Raw genomic sequence first — 16,493 nt, 5'->3', positions numbered from 1 at the left:
CAATAATCAAATAAAGGTAATTAATCAAATAAAGGTAATATGAGAGATTTATAAAGTAAATTAAGAGAGTTTTTATCAATATAACGACGTAATCTACCCAGAAGAGAAATTCTACCGCTCACCTTATAACAAAGTTTGTCAACATGCACATTCCAAGAAAGTGACGGATCAAACCAGATGCCAAGATATTTAAATCGGTCAACGGCTTGAATGGCAGCGTCCCTAATCCTAATATCAAGATCTGCTGCACCATGTAATTTTTTCTTAGACCCAAAAAGAAGCAATTTGGTTTTGTCAATATTTAACGAGAGTTTGTTCTCATTCAGCCATTCAAAAACATTTTTAAGTTCATTTTGAAGAGTAATTTGGATGTCATTGATGGATTCAGATGGATAAAAAATAGCAGTGTCGTCAGCATACATAAAGACAGAATACTTTGAGATAACATTGGGCAGGTCATTAATAAAAATAATAAATAGAAGAGGTCCTAAAATTGATCCCTGAGGGACCCCACACCGAATGGAAGCTGGGGAAGAATTTCTACATTAATAGATGTGATTTGCTTTCGGTTAGTCAGATAAGAGGTGAACCATTTAAGTTCCACGTTATCGAGTCCCTGCTGTTTCAGCTTTTTAAGAAGTGTGGGATGATGCTTTTTTAAGATCTAAAAAAATGGCACCGGTCATCATCCCATTATCAGTATTATTTAAAATATAATCACTGACCTGAAGAAGTGTAGTAGTAGTGCTGTGTAGTGGACGGAAACCAGATTGACGAGGGGAAAGGGAATTATTTCTAAGAAGGCAAGAATATAGATGATCATGAATAATTCGTTCAAAGATTTTCATTAAGGTAGGTAGAATGGAAATGGTCTATAATTGTTACAGTTATCTCTAGCCCCCACCTTTGTGAATTGGAATAACTTTACCCAGCTTCCATTCAGCAGGGACCTCTCCCAGGGAAAGAGAGAGATTGAAAATAAAGGTAACATGTTGAGAAATACAAGGTGCAGCAGCCTTGATAAGTCTCGGACTTAAACCGTCCACTCCAGTTGCTTTGTTAGTTGCCAGACTGGACAGTGCCTTAAAAACATCATTATTGCTTACAACATTAAACTTAAAATACTCAACATAATTAAAATTGCTTAAAGCTTTGTCAGAACTAGTAAAATTTACATCATCATCATTATGAGAATTATTATAACCATCATTATTATTATAATTATTATTAAAATTAATTAAAACATTACTAACATCATTATTTACTAAATTCACTGGTAAATTCAGGTCGTCGTCATGTAAAATAAAATTATCATTAAAATCATTTGATGGTATCTCGCTCATTATAGCTTCACCAATTGAACAGAAATAATTATTAAATGTTTGGGCAACAGTTCCATTTATATCTTCAGTATTAATATTTATTGCATTATTGGTTTTCTTACTAGGTACAGTTTGTTTAAGTGTTTTCCATAACTTCTTACTATCAGACAAATTATTAGAAATTGTGGAGCGAAAATAATCTCTTTTAAGGTAACGTCTCATATTATTGAGCTTATTTCTATGTAATTTGTAGGAATTCCAGGCAGATTGTTCATTATTAAGTTTAGCTTTTTGTCTAATATATTTGGCTTCCCTACGCAGAGACAGATAGTCTTGATTAATCCATGGTGGAAGTGTTGTTGAAACCTTGATATTAATAATAGGAGCATGAGCGTCACAAATGTCATTAAAAATAGAATTGAAATAAAATAAAGCTTGTTCACAATCTTCAGCAGTGCTTATAATATTCCATGGAGCAGCAGCGAGGTCAGACTGAAAAAGATCAGAATCAAAGTTTCTGAAAGACCTTCCTTTTACAATGATAGGGGTACCTCTAATGTTTCTGGCCTTACGCACGGTCAGGACGTAGTCATGGTCACTAATAGTAGATGATAAGACCTTAGCACATAAATATAATTCTTTTCTGTTAACAAGGATTTGATCCAAACAAGTTGCAGAATCAGAGGTGATTCTGGTTGGTTCATCGATATGGCAGTTAAAATTAAACTGGTTTGTAATATTGTTGAATTTAGACCACAATGGGCCCTTTCTGTCAAGCGTATTACAGTTAAAATCACCCAAACAGATGACTTCATTAAAATTGGAAAAAATATTGCTAAGAGAAGTCTCCATCAGGTTGAAAAACGTCGCATCGTTAGGTGGACGATAAACTACACCAACCGCAAATGGGTTAGTGTATGGAAGCTCGATAGATATCCAACAGGCTTCTAACCAATCTAGGACGTTATTTAAGAGCAAATGCGACCGAAGCCTTTGTTTGACATAAATGCCAACACCACCTCCATGGGTGCCTCTGTCCAGGCGATAAAAAGTAAAACTCGGTATAGCAATTTCACTGTCATCAACAGTATCACTGAGCCACGTTTCACTTACTGTCATAATGTCAATAGAATTTTGATGCATTAAAATAGCGAGCTCCTCTACCTTGTGATAAAGCGGTCGCGTGTTCAGGTGGGCAAGACAAATTCCTTTGTGTACATGCGAGCTAGTATCAGGTGTTGCCACATTCGCAGCATTAATGTTATGACCACCTGGGCCTGACAGTTCTCCATTAGATGGTGCAGGGTAGTGTAGCAAAATATGAAGAGTAATATGCAGTTGGTTTCCTACTGTACCTAAGTTTAGTTGTTGAAATTCGCAACTTCAGAGAAAAAAGATAACATTTTTCAATAAAATTAGCATTATCACAATAAAATCCAAAATTAGCTGCACTAACAGGAGATATTGGTACATGGTTCCAAAGAGTAGTATCTACTTCCATGATATCTTGTATATCTAAACAGTCGCAGATAGGCCAAACGGCACCCGAAACTCCCTCAGGGATATAACAACATTTTCCCCTTGAGTTGTAGAGCTTCATGCTGCTGTATCCAGGCCTGGACATGCATAACTTAACCGTTAAGACTGACACTTTATTTGACGAAATAAGCGAATGATATTGACCACTTTCAATACTCCAAAAGCCAATAAGTAAACTACTGTAGAAACAATTACAGTAAATATGTAAGAGCGATGAACTTGATTTGAAGAGATTTCTTACCAAAAGAAACACTCCACTCAGTGGCCATATTGCCTAACCAAAAGCCTTCATCAACTTTAATTATAAATACCCACAAGTGTATATTTCATTATACACAGCTACCATACAGGATAGCCAGTGCTCCAAGCATATTCCAGAATGCTATGGAACAAATCTTACAGGGCCTAGAAGGCGTGATTTGTTAATATTTAGATGATATATTTTGATGAAAAACAGCACTTCAAACGCCTGGAAGCTGTACTGTCCCGATTGGAGACGTATGGATTGAGGTTAAATAAATCAAAATGTAAATTTATGCTTACAGAGGTAGTGTACTTAGGTCACATGATTAGTGGTAATGGCATAGTGCCAACCCCTGAAAAAGTGAAACATTAAGGAAGCGTCAAAACCATGTAATGTGCAAGAACGTCGTTCATTTTTGGGTATGCTTAATACTATGGGAAGTTCAGACTGGTTGGCCTGCTACAACTGATGACAGCATAAAAGCATTTAAAATATGCATAGACGAATTATCAGTAGAATGCGGTGTACTGTTATGGGGGTTAAGATTGTTGATCTCTCAGAAGCTACAAAACGCGTGTGCGTGAATGAATTACACAGCGAGCACCAAGGCATGTGTAAAATGAAAGCTTTGGCCAGAGGGTACTTTTGGTGGCCAAAACTGGACAGTGACATCGAAAATATTGTGAAAATTGTTACACATGTTCCTCTATTAGGATAGCCAACCACAAGCAGCTTTGTTCCCATGGAAATGGGCTACACGAAAATTTGAGCGAACTCATTTGGACTTTGCAAAGAAAGATAAGCAGAAGTTTCTTAATCTCACCGACGGGTCTCAAATTTTCTACTTGTCTATAGAAACACACCACACACGACCACGGGTTGTACACCAGCAGAACTGTTTCTTAATTGTAAACCATCCTAGAATAAGGTTAAGCCTCCTTAAACTGTCACTGGCTAAGTTTGTAAAGAGAAAACAACTTCAAATAAAAGTAGGTCGGGACAGGAAAAAGCCATTAAGGCAATTCTGTCCAGGTGATTCGGTTTTCGTTAGAAATTACCGGGAGAAGGAGAAATGGGTAAAATCTGAAGTTCTACAACGTTTAAGACCAGCAACATACTTGGTTAAATGGGATAATGGAACTTGTCATGTACATGTTAACCAGATGATTAAGGGTGGTAACAACCCGGGTGGTAATGACCGAGTACAAGTGTTCCATGAAGAGTTTATAATACCGGTTGATGAGGAACAAGAAATTTTTTCAGCCCCAGCTCCACTGGGTTCTCATGTTGAAATTGTAACTAGGAGATATCCTAGATCCTAGAAATGGACCAAACCGGTTTGAGCCTTAAATGTTGTAATATATCAGTACCTTAGATATATAGGCAGAAGTTTGTTTAATTGTTATATATAGTTGGGAATTGCGTTGATAGCCTAAAAAGTACTGAGGTTTTATACTAATGATATTAATGCCCTATATAACAAGCCAGTTTTGTTTTCTTTAATAGGCGCTTTAAAAATGTGTATTATTATTATTATTATATAACTAGAAGGGAGTAAAAGCGTTCTTCTGAAGGCTACGTCTAAAGGAATACTTTCATACTCAACCCACTACTAATAATGTGGTCAACAATTACTTGCCCATCCAACAGTGCCAGCCCTGCCTTACTTCCAGAAAGCGGGACACACTATGGACACCTCCAGAGTGACGCACTAACAAACTAGACCTCTATATCGACTGTTTCCGTAACCATGTACAATCTGAGATTATTAACAAACAACAGCGCACTGTTAGTAACCTCTCTACAAAGGAAAGACATGCAATTACCAAATTAAGGACCAACAAGAACATAGTCATCAAACAAGCAGATAAAGGTGGAGCTATTGTGCTACTTGACACAAAGGACTACATCAAAGAAGCAAACAGGCAATTATCCAACACCGACAGCTACTGGTTACGTCAGATGCTACAAAGAAGTTTGACGAGAGATGAAATCTGTTCTCAACGACATACCTGACAACCTTCATACTCACCTTACTCCACAACCAGGAACTTTTTATCTTTTCTAAGATTCATTAAAGCCATCACCCAGGATGCCCCATTGTCTCAGGTATAGGAACCATCACTCAGGGAATCTCCAAATACGTAGATACCATTCTAAGACCCTATGCTATGAACGCACCCAGTTACATCTAGGATACTACAGACCTTCTGATAAAACTTGATGCCATGGATTAATGATCTCCCGCACGACACTATACTGGCCACAATGGATGTTACTTCATTGTACACAAATATACCACACACTAATGGACTTGCAGCTATACATCGCACACTACCACAGAAACCTCCGACACAATCTGCAAGCAATTTATATTGACTCATAATTATTTCATATTTAAGGACTCATTCTACCTCCAGACTAACGGCACAGCCATGGGAACTTGTATGGCGCTGCAATATGCTAATATTTTAATGAGCGACCTCGAACAAAGGTTTCTTTCCTCATGTTCTATTAAGCCTTTTCTATATCTAGGTTTCATTGATGACATTTTTATTATTTGGACTAATGGCGAGGATTCTCTACAGAATTTTTATTCATCGTTTAATACTTTTCATCCATCTATAAAATTTACTATAGATATGTCTACAGATCCTGTTAATTTTCTTGACACTAGAATCCAGGTTTGTAATGGGCATCTCAACACATCCATATACAAGAAACCTACTAACATGCACCAATAATTACATGCAACAAGCTCTCACCAAATTCATAGTTTACAGCCAGTCACTACGCTATAACCGGATATGCTGAGAGGGACAAACACCTCACAGACCTGAAGCAAACATTCATCAACCTTAAATATAATCATCGCATTATTGACGAACAAATGAACAAAGCAAAACGCATTCCACGCACAGACCTACTCAAATACAAAACATCTACCGACCGCACTACACTTGTCGCTACCTACCACCCAGCACTTTAAGCCCCTATGCATAATAAACACCCTACAACCGCTACTCCAAGATTCTGATCTTAAGGACATTTTTACTGAAAAACCACTAATTGCACACAGACAACCTCCCAATCTCAAAAAAAGAGCACACTAAAAGCAAACTTGTTAACTAACACTTCACATGGTACATTTCCTTGCAACACCAAAACCTGTCAACTCTGCATCCACATTGATTCTAGTGATGTTATACACGGACCCAACAACTAGACCATCAAAATACACGTGCACATTCTGTAACTTGATTTATGCCATTACACTCATACAGAAACCAGTAGCACAACATTTCAATTTACCGGGCCACAACTTACATAACCTGAAAGTCAAAGTTATTAGAAAGGGTAATTTTAATAATAGTTTAAATAGAGAAAAGGCTGAATGAAAGATCATCACTAAACTTGATTGTATTAACTTAGGACTGAATATAGACAGGCTTTCTAGCCCACCACAGTCTAATGTATGGTATACTTCATATAGTTTAATATTGGTCTCTATTGTATTGACTATTTATCCACCATCTTTGTATCACACTGTTATTGGTCTGCCTACTTTTTTTGGTTACTGCTTGTTATTGTTTATTGTTATCTTACTTGGAGTCTCACTCCATTGGGTCATTCCTTGTCAAATCAACCAAATTTCAAAAAAGTTCCAGTATGACCCTCTCAGATTTTGATGAAACTCCATAAAAATGATCCACTATGTGAAAAACCAACACTTAAAAAAAATTAGTGTTATAGGTTTTGTAGTTTCTGAGATATTGACTCCTCAAAAAAGGGGCATGGCCCTTCAAGAAGCGCAAACACAATTTCCTCCAAATTTGAAAGCTTATAACTCTGAATTGATAATAGCTATCAAGGTCAAACTTATATTCCACCATATTACACAAATATGGCATCGGATTAACTGTTATCCCTTCTTTTTTTAAGTTATCTGCACTCAAAATAGCCACTTTGTTTTTTATCGATGCAATTTTTTTGTAATTTTGAATGTCACCCTGTGTCCTTATGAGTGAGTGTATACATCTTAAATTACAGATATATTATCTATGGGTAGTTGTTTCTAGCCACAAGCAAGCACAGGCTGATCAAATGAATTAGAATGTAATGGCATCCATTCAAATTTGGGACCAGCCCTAAAAAAGTGAAAAAAGCCTATGTTTCCCATTAACGATTCGTCATGTGGACAGTTAAAATCTTTTCTTAAATTTACACCAGTTAACCAGATATATTAGATCCACTTATACACCAAATTCCAGCTTTGGTACTCAGCTCAGTTGTAGCATGTACCCATTGCGGAATAGCAATGGTCTAAAAATGCACAAAAACCTGTATGGTACCATTGTTCAGGTAGCCGTAACTCAAAAAGAATAACTTTTTTAATCTCCAACTTTTTTAATCTCCAAATTTTTAGGAATCATAACCCACACCCAGTAGTACTTATATATATAGTTATAAAACTTAACTAAGCTTATTTTCCCCAGACACAGCCCTCCAAAAATGCAAAAAGTTGGTCCAGACTGGTTTTTGTCCCATTTTTAGACCATTGCTTTTCCGCAATGGTTAATGCTACAACTTTTCCAGATTTGGAATTAGCAGTAAAAGATGTCCTACACCACAAAATCTGAAGGTTATAGGCACTGTACTTCCAAAGATATTAGCATACGAAAATCAAAGTTAATTTCACAGTGCACTAATTTGTGCCACGCCTTCCCTTTTTGCATCAAACTGCCGCTACGGGAAAACAAACAGGAATTTTACAATAATATCAAAGAAAACCATGCTTGCTTTTTTTAGAGCATGTGTAGAAAGCATCCTCCCACTGTATATGGAAGAGGAACTTGGACCATGAAGAAAGACCTTCAGAACCAACTTGATGGCACATACAGGGGTCAGTATCTCCTGGAACGAACACAAGACCAAAGCAGTTATTTATGAAGGTAATTTCTGATGTTCTCTGTATGAGACTTCCCCGCACCTCCAGGCAGATCACTGAACTATATTGACTGTGTGGCTAAAAACATCAATCAACAGACATTTGACTTGTCAACAGTTATGAGTGACGAAGACTCCTGGAGACACATTGTTGAGCCAATCAGAGTACATTTTAGGGAATGAATTATAACTTAAAAACTGTTTTTCTCTAGTTGGTAACTTACCATATGGAACACCACTTATGTCTAGGCCTCTTGCTGCTACATCTGTACAGATAAGTAGTGCAACTTCAAAACTCTAAAATGTAGAATAACTAGAATTATGTGTTGCAATAAACTTTCCCATGTATACCATACAAATTTTGATTGAAGTTGGCTTAATAGATTATTCTCTTTGGGTTTAGGATGGGTAACAATTATAATATGAGTCACTATTAGTAGGCATACATATTATACATTAAACACTAAATATTTATAATAACCTCTGTTGGCAATTTAGCTACAGTAATTGAATGGCATTGTTAAGCACAACATATTCAATATATGCCTTGAAATTTTAAAAATCTAGTGGCAAAACAGGGGGTGGGGGTTTCAAATATAAATTATCTCAGAAATACGCCTTATTACAACTTTATTCCATGTTTAAACTTGGTATTCTGGTATTTTATTAGAGCTCTGTCCTGATTAAATCAGGACAGTTGGCATGTATGCTACAGTTACTTCAAATTTTACGCCACTTACCTTAAATCGTTGCAAGTTTTCTCGTCTTTCTTGTGGCCTACGATCACCATGAAGACAGACACATGAGAATTTGCTATCAGGCATCGTAGGCCTTGGACCTGTAAAAGCAAAGAAGCAAATTGGTATTACACATACACCAATTAAAATACAATAATAAATATATGATTTTCGGAGGAAAAGGTCTATTGACTGATTTCACTGATGATTTTGTACATATATTTATAAATTTATTGATAGCTTTATTTTACTTGAATAATTTATGCTAATCTATGTTCTCATTGGCATCGGAGAGCCACTAGACTACAGATGGCAAAAGTGCGGACTGCGGGCCGCATGCGTCCTGACAGCGATTTTTTTGCGGCCCGCGAATGTGAATTTAAAACCCCTTGTTTTTTACGGCCCATCACTGACCATATGTAAAAAGTGACATTAAAACTGGGAATAAAGTGGTGTAAAAGCAGTTTTTGGAAGTGCACCGGAAAGATCAAAGTTTGGGTGCGGCCCTCGGTATTAAATCAGAAATTCACTTTGACCCTCTGACCGATTTTAAGCCCATCCCTGCACTAGACAGTGATTTACTTCACTTTTTGGCAATTATTTCCGGCCAACTGAGTGATGTTTTGATGTACTGTACCTGAATACAATGGGAAATTCCATTATTTCCTTGAGGGTATGCTGCAGTTTCACCCATTGCACATGGCCTGCATATTGTTCAGGCACAGGGCAGAGATATGCACTCTATGAAATGACTGCTCTAGTTAATTATACTTTTATCTTATTGAGCAGATATACCATTTCTCCATTGTGCCATTTTAAAATGAGGTAGATTAATATTTTACAATGGAGACATAAGAAGCTCTCTGATTGGCCAACATACTAAAAATGTTCAGCATACTAAAGCATAAAAAGTCAGTGAAGAAGTTTCCAAAATATATATTTATTCATCTATTACAAAACCACTGAATCTCAATATACGCAATTCTTTATGTAAATTACAGTGATCTCTGACCACATGTCAGTACTAACTAACATTTAAATTCATACTTATTTTGATTAAATTTTGAATATCACATATGCACTAATCAATATTAATTATATATTCATATAGGCCTAGCATTTATCAATAACTTTCATTAATGGTTAAATTCAACATATTAATATGAGGCATGTGGTGGCGAAATGGTTAAGTTGTCGCACAGGCCAGTATTGAGTAAATGAGCTATAAAATATAGGACCTCAAAAAATTGCCTAAAAATCCAAATTTTGTTGTCGCTATAGATCAACAGTTTAATGTCTTATTAATCATGCCAAAAAGTATTAGTTCTGGAAGTGGTCAACAAATCGTTTATTTAATGTTATTTAGATAGTTAATTCTATCAAACAATGTATGCACAAATAACTTTGGAAGGCAATTACTCAAAATCATGTTTATCTTGACTGTACTTTCTCTTTCCAATAACTTAGGTATGAAATGACCAATTTCAATGAATGACCCCTCATTTTAAAGATCACATACTCAGGTATCTGAAAACACCAATAACTTGAATTTCAATTATTGCTACAACTTAGCCATTTTGCCACAACATGCCTCATATATCATACAAATGATATATTATACGATATAGCTGCCTTTACTGAGACATGGCTGAAGGAATTCGTTACCGATTCAGAATTAGAAATACCAAACTTTAATCTATATAGACGTGAAAAACCAGGAAATCGCAGAGGAGGGGGAGTTGCCATCTATATATCAAATAAAATAAAAAGTCGCAAAATCGTAGACCTCGAAGATGATAGCAACGAACTCATCTGGGTAGAAATCACAGTATCCAGAAATCAACGAATCATAGCTGCTATTTATTACAGACCCCCCCAATTCTGGCAGAGAATCCATTAATAATTTGATTACCGCACTTGACACAGCCATTGAACATTATCTGGATCATAACCTGCTGGTTATAGGAGACTTTAACCTACCAGATATCACTTGGACAATGGTACTTATTCAGTACCTGCAAACTCCTTCTCAGAACTTTTTATGTATTCTATAATACATGGTCACAATATCTTTCAGTGCAATAAATTTGCAACATGTAACAGTAAAATTCTAGACCTTGTACTGTGCAATAATAATAATATTATCTCTGATACTACTGCAGGCCAGAATATCTTTAATTCTGATCATAACTCTATTTCAATCTCACTTCAATTTGTATATATAAATTTAATTAATAATAACAAATCTAGATACCTTTATAATTATAGATGAGCCAATTTTGGTGATTTGAATAACACATTTGAAAAAATTCTGTGGCATATTCTTGATTTCACATCTGATATTAATGAACGTGTTGGAATGTTTTATGACCTTGTTAGGGTTAGGGACCTTGTCCCCACCATTAAAATTCATAAAAGAAGTCCTAAATGGTTTGATGCCGAGCTTGTCAAATCCTTAAAGTCTAAAGAACATTATCATCGTGTTTGGAAACAATTTCCGTCGATCATTTCTCGTCAAAATTTTTGTGTGGCCCGTACTAATTTCAAAAAATTATTAAACCGCAGGTATAAGGCTTACCTTAATTGTATTTCTTCTGACCTTGTCACAAATCCTAAGCGATTTTGGACTTGGATAAAGTGCAAACGGAAAACTACGCCAAATGCAATAACTATATCTGATGGGGATAATGTCGCTGACGGCCCGCAGGCAAAAGCCACATTATTTAATAACTTTTTTGTTTCAGCTTTCTCGGACTTCAGGGACTCTGCTATTGCGGAGCACCTGGATCTGCCTGGGCTCAATGTTGATGTCATCAATACTGTCATTTTTCAACAACATGACGTTGAATATCTTCTGAGGTCAATCAGTGTGGATAAGACAGCTGGAAATGACCCTATCAGCAATCATATTCTTAAATTTTGTTCTTCCACTTTATCCTTACCCATTACCAATATTTTTAAACTTTCCATTACATCTGTCACTTTTCCTGACCTATGGAAGACCGCAAATGTCGTCACAATACATAAAAATGGCTCAAAATTAATAGTCCAAAATTATAGACCTATCTCCTTATACTTCCAACCATCTCTAAAATTCTTGAAAGGCTTATTAACGCTCAACTCTTATCCCATGTTTCACCTATTATCTCTCAAGAACAACATGGCTTCATGCCCGGTAGATCTTGTGATACAAATCTTGCTACACTTCTGTCTACCGTATATGAAGCCATCGAAACTAAAAATCAATGTGACATAATTTACACTGATTTCAGTAAAGCGTTTGATAAATTGTCCCATAAGTTATTATTATTAAAACTGCATCAATTTGGCATTAGCGGTAACTTACTTTCCTGGTTTAAAAGTTACTTGAGCGATAGGTTCCAGAGAGTAGTATTTGAAGGAGCTACTTCCAACCCTCTCCCAGTCCTCTCGGGAGTTCCTAAAGGCTCCATTCTAGCCCCCCTTCTGTTCAACATCTTTGTTAATGAAATACCTAATATTTTCCAAAATTCCAGCTGTCTCATGTTCGCTGATGACCTCAAGATATATAAAATCATTACCACCATTGAGGACTCCATTGCGCTCCAGGCAGATCTGGAAAGACTCGGCAAGTGGGTTTCCGACTGGAAAATGTCCCTGAAGTCAGTCCGATAATTGCAAAGTCCTGTCTTGCTCTCTTAAGAATACACCTATTACTTTTGCTTACTCTGTTCAAGGTGAGGTCCTTAAAAGTGTAAATTCCTATCGTGACCTCGGCATTTTTATTGACCGTAAACTGAAATTTATTTCACATGTTGACCACATCGTTAAAAAGGCCAATCGATTGCTTGGGCTAATGTGGCGCAATTGCATTCAGTTCTCCCCACACACAAAACGTGCACTTTACTTATCTCTTATCCAACCATCACTCAATTTTTGCTCAGTTATATATAACTCTCTCTCTGCTTTCCAAGTTTCCAGAATAGATCGAATCCATAGAAAATTCTTGCGCTTCATCGGCCCAGCAGCCAATTGGCCTCCTATCATTTCTCCGACGTCTAGGAGAGCAAGACAGGATTTATACTTTTTGTACAAATGTCTTAACTCTAAGTTTAAACGTAATCTTGTATCTATGTTTAATTTTAATGTACATTTTTACCTGTTCGTAATCTTCGTTATAAACCTTTTCTTCATGTTAAATATTCTTGTGTAAATGTTTGTAAAAATGGTATTTTCCGTAGAATTTCGTCAGCTTATAATGCTTGTCTTTTAAAGAATAATTTTTTTGGATATTTTTAACTGTAATTACTCGCAATTTAAAAGTATTATTAATGAACTCGTTTTTTAATTTGTATTGTATATATTTATGCTGTTTACTGAAAATTGTATTTCAACCTATTATTGGTGTTTTACACTGTTGGTTGAGAATAAAGAATAATAAATAAAGAATTATACTTAAATTTAAGATTAATGAAGAATGGACATAACATGCAAAATAGTTAAATTTAACATAATCAATATATCATACAAATAATCTATTATAGTTAAATTATAAATATTATGAAGATACAACAAACTATGTCATTCATTCACGAATAACACAAGTTATCTCATGGAAATCATTTCATTCATAACAAGCTATAGAATAGATATCATACAAAATATTTCAGTCATGAAATTAATTAGTATCTCATGCAAATCATTTCATTCATAAGTTATAGAAATATGAATATCATGCAAACTATTTCATTCATGAAATTAATTAGTATCTCATGCAAATCATTTCATTCATAACAATCTATAGAATTATAAATATCTTGCAAACTATTTCATACATGAAATCAATTAGTATCTCATGCAATAATAAACAGCACACCAAAAAATATTATACCGAGCAGTCAAGTAAATGTTACTTCAATCATCCAGAAGTCATTTCTGGTCAATGTTCTGTGTTGTACAGTTTACTTTAGTATGATTTCAATGTACTAGTCAACTTACTCAGAATATGTATATTTATCCACTTTAATGAAACCTTTTAGCATAAAGTGAACGCAACTATGGAATATGCTAATTTGCATAAAACAAAAATGGCCACCAATTTGTCATGTATTTGGCAGTTCTTGGTAACTACTGATCCCAGAGATATAAGTTTGGTGTCAATTTACTCAGAATATGTATTTATATACACTCTAATGAAACTTAGCATAAAATGACTGCAACAATGACTTTCAACCTTTGACCTCATTTCAGCATGTGGCTTATATCTCAACAATGGTAGATTGTTGAAACATAAAACGGATGAAACTATGACTTGATGTTTGACCTCATCTCAGCGTATGGTTCTTATCTTAAAATAATATCTATAAATAGCTTATATACCCACTAGTTTATATGCTAGAACTATAATTTTAAAAAATATTGTACTTAGGTATGATAATATGCAAATCTTTGGAATGTTACCACCCGTGTCTGATCTGTCGCGATTCCGGACCTAGGTGACTCAAACAAAGGAAAGGGAAACACATTTTCCCTGCCACAGATGAACGGGTGCCCAGATACGGTGACCTAGATAATGGCACACCAAAGATAATGCAATACGGAAAAAGACAGTACATGCAATATTGTCAGGAGGCTGATCCCATTTATGAACATAAAAAATGTGATAAACAGAAAGCAAATGTAATGGTGAGTATTTCATTGACTTGACGTAAACAAATACAGTAGAAGTTACCAGTAGTTAATATTATTTATAGGTATAATGTCTTTGTGAGGCAACACCGGCGAATTTGTACAATTGATCCCCTTGCATTCACCACACACCACAGAACATTCCAAGCCGAGCTTTCTACATGTGCATCTTCGCGTGTCATGTAACGGATAACTTTCATAAGATTTTCAGGAGCCGGTGGCAAGTTTGTTTATTAAGGTTCAAATCTACCATTAGCTACAACCACCCCGACTCTTCCGCATTCAAATCTTTTTCCATCCAAACGAGGGTTCGGTAATAAACTTGTGCAGTATGATACTTAGCTGCTGCTTCAGTCGGAGGTAGTATATGTACTTGTACCGATGAATTTCTAGTTGCTATTTTTTCTTGGAATCGCCTGTAGCGTAGCGCATTATTAAGCTCTCTCCAAGTTGACCTCCATACCAACAGGTCAACGCTTCTTCGCCCGCCGAAATAATCTCATCCTTTGATCAACTTCAGAGAATACTTTGGCTTGCTTCTTAAAACATTTCTTCTTAGTTTTTTCAGTGTGGCTCCTTTCCCAACTTCGAACAAGCTTGATGTTTTATCACAACCAGTCAGCATGTAAAAAGGTAGCAAGTTGCAAGTTTCTTGGCACAGTGCCTTCTGAAGCCAATTAATGTTCCATTAAGTTAAACTTTAAGAAGCAAGCAAAAGTATTCTTTGAACCTGCTACAAAGGATGAGATTTTATCAACGGGTGAAGAAGCGTTGACCTGTTTGTATGGAGGTCAACTTAGAGAGCTTAAATGTGTTACGCTACAGGTGATTCCGAGAAAAAGTAGCAACTAGAAATTCATTGGACATACCACCATTACATTTGCTCTCTGTTCATCACATTTATTAGGTTCATAAATGGGATCAGCCCCCTGACAATATTACATGTGTCTTTTTTAAACTTTCCAGATTGCATTATCTTTAGGGTTCCATCTAGGTCACCATCTCTGGACGCCCGTAAGTCTGTGGCAGGGAAAATGTGTTTCCTTTCCTTTGCTCGAGTCACCTAGGCCCGGGATCGCAACAGAGCGAAGACAGGTGATGATATTCCAAAGATTTTGCATATTATCGTACCTAAGTAATTTTTTTTATTATACTTTCAACGTATTAACTAGTGGGTATAGCGATTTATAGATATTATTTTAAGATAAGAAACTTACTGAGATGAGGTCATTGTTGAGATATAATAATAAGAATACTAGAGTGCTAACTGCAATGTATTCGATGTTCGAAATAAGCAGAGCTGTGTGTGTGTACCATCCAAGATGGCTGCCATAGATTTAGCCAATCAAATTTCGCCTAAGCACCATCATTTGCAATTGCACCCTCAATTTACACAGAAAGTGCAGTACAGCTAGCATGAGGTGTTTCTACCCTTTAAAAATATTCCTGATTTCCAACCATCTTTTGGGACATTAGGCCTTTCTCTGGTAATTGCTCTTTAATTGAATTATAATCATTGCTTTTGTAATTTATTGCCTATGCAAGGTCAGCTATACTATACTATACTATACCATAGGTATGCCTATGTGATTTATTGACAACTTGCTGGAAAACTAATTAACATTTCTGCTCTCTCTTTTGATTAGAGTTTGGTTCACGTCGAACTTTTATCTAGATATACATCCACTTAACTAGTTAAAAGTTCGACGTGAACCACTCAATTATAGCTAGTTAAAGGAATTAAGTCACTTAAGTTAAGTGACTTAACTAGAATAACGGTAAATCAACTTGCTTAACGGTAAAGTCGGCTCGGATTACAAGGACACGATTACGTAACGTAGGCATCTGAGCCAGCTTTGTTGTATTGTACCACCATTATCATCTTCTGGCTGGAAACAACGTACTTCACCAATGCTAACAACAGCATCGAAGTAGTCTCATTTAGTCTGGTTTTCAGAAATTATTTGTAATATTTTGGGTAAACACCCAGCAAACGTCCGTTTTACGAATAGTCGATATTACCAATGACCTTTGCCC

At 35.9% G+C, this 16,493-nt stretch overlaps 1 protein-coding gene across 1 annotated transcript in view; it reads right to left on the bottom strand.

The window, feature by feature from the left end:
* The window catches only part of LOC117114755 (ATP-dependent RNA helicase DDX1-like), a 29,922-nt gene that overhangs the window by 11,055 nt on the left and 2,374 nt on the right, over positions 1-16,493 (bottom strand). The window contains exons 2-3 of the mRNA XM_033258447.1: positions 8,793-8,890; positions 8,277-8,349 (exon numbers count right to left, since the gene is read on the bottom strand). Coding sequence (XP_033114338.1) covers positions 8,277-8,349; positions 8,793-8,890 — 171 coding nt within the window. The remainder of the gene's footprint in view (positions 1-8,276; positions 8,350-8,792; positions 8,891-16,493) is intronic.

The sequence above is a fragment of the Anneissia japonica genome, unplaced genomic scaffold, assembly GCF_011630105.1.
Source record: "Anneissia japonica isolate Jap-2015-1 unplaced genomic scaffold, ASM1163010v1 scaffold65_len388318_cov190, whole genome shotgun sequence".
NCBI lineage: Eukaryota > Metazoa > Echinodermata > Crinoidea > Comatulida > Comatulidae > Anneissia > Anneissia japonica.
This window is presented reverse-complemented; position numbering and strand designations above follow the sequence as displayed.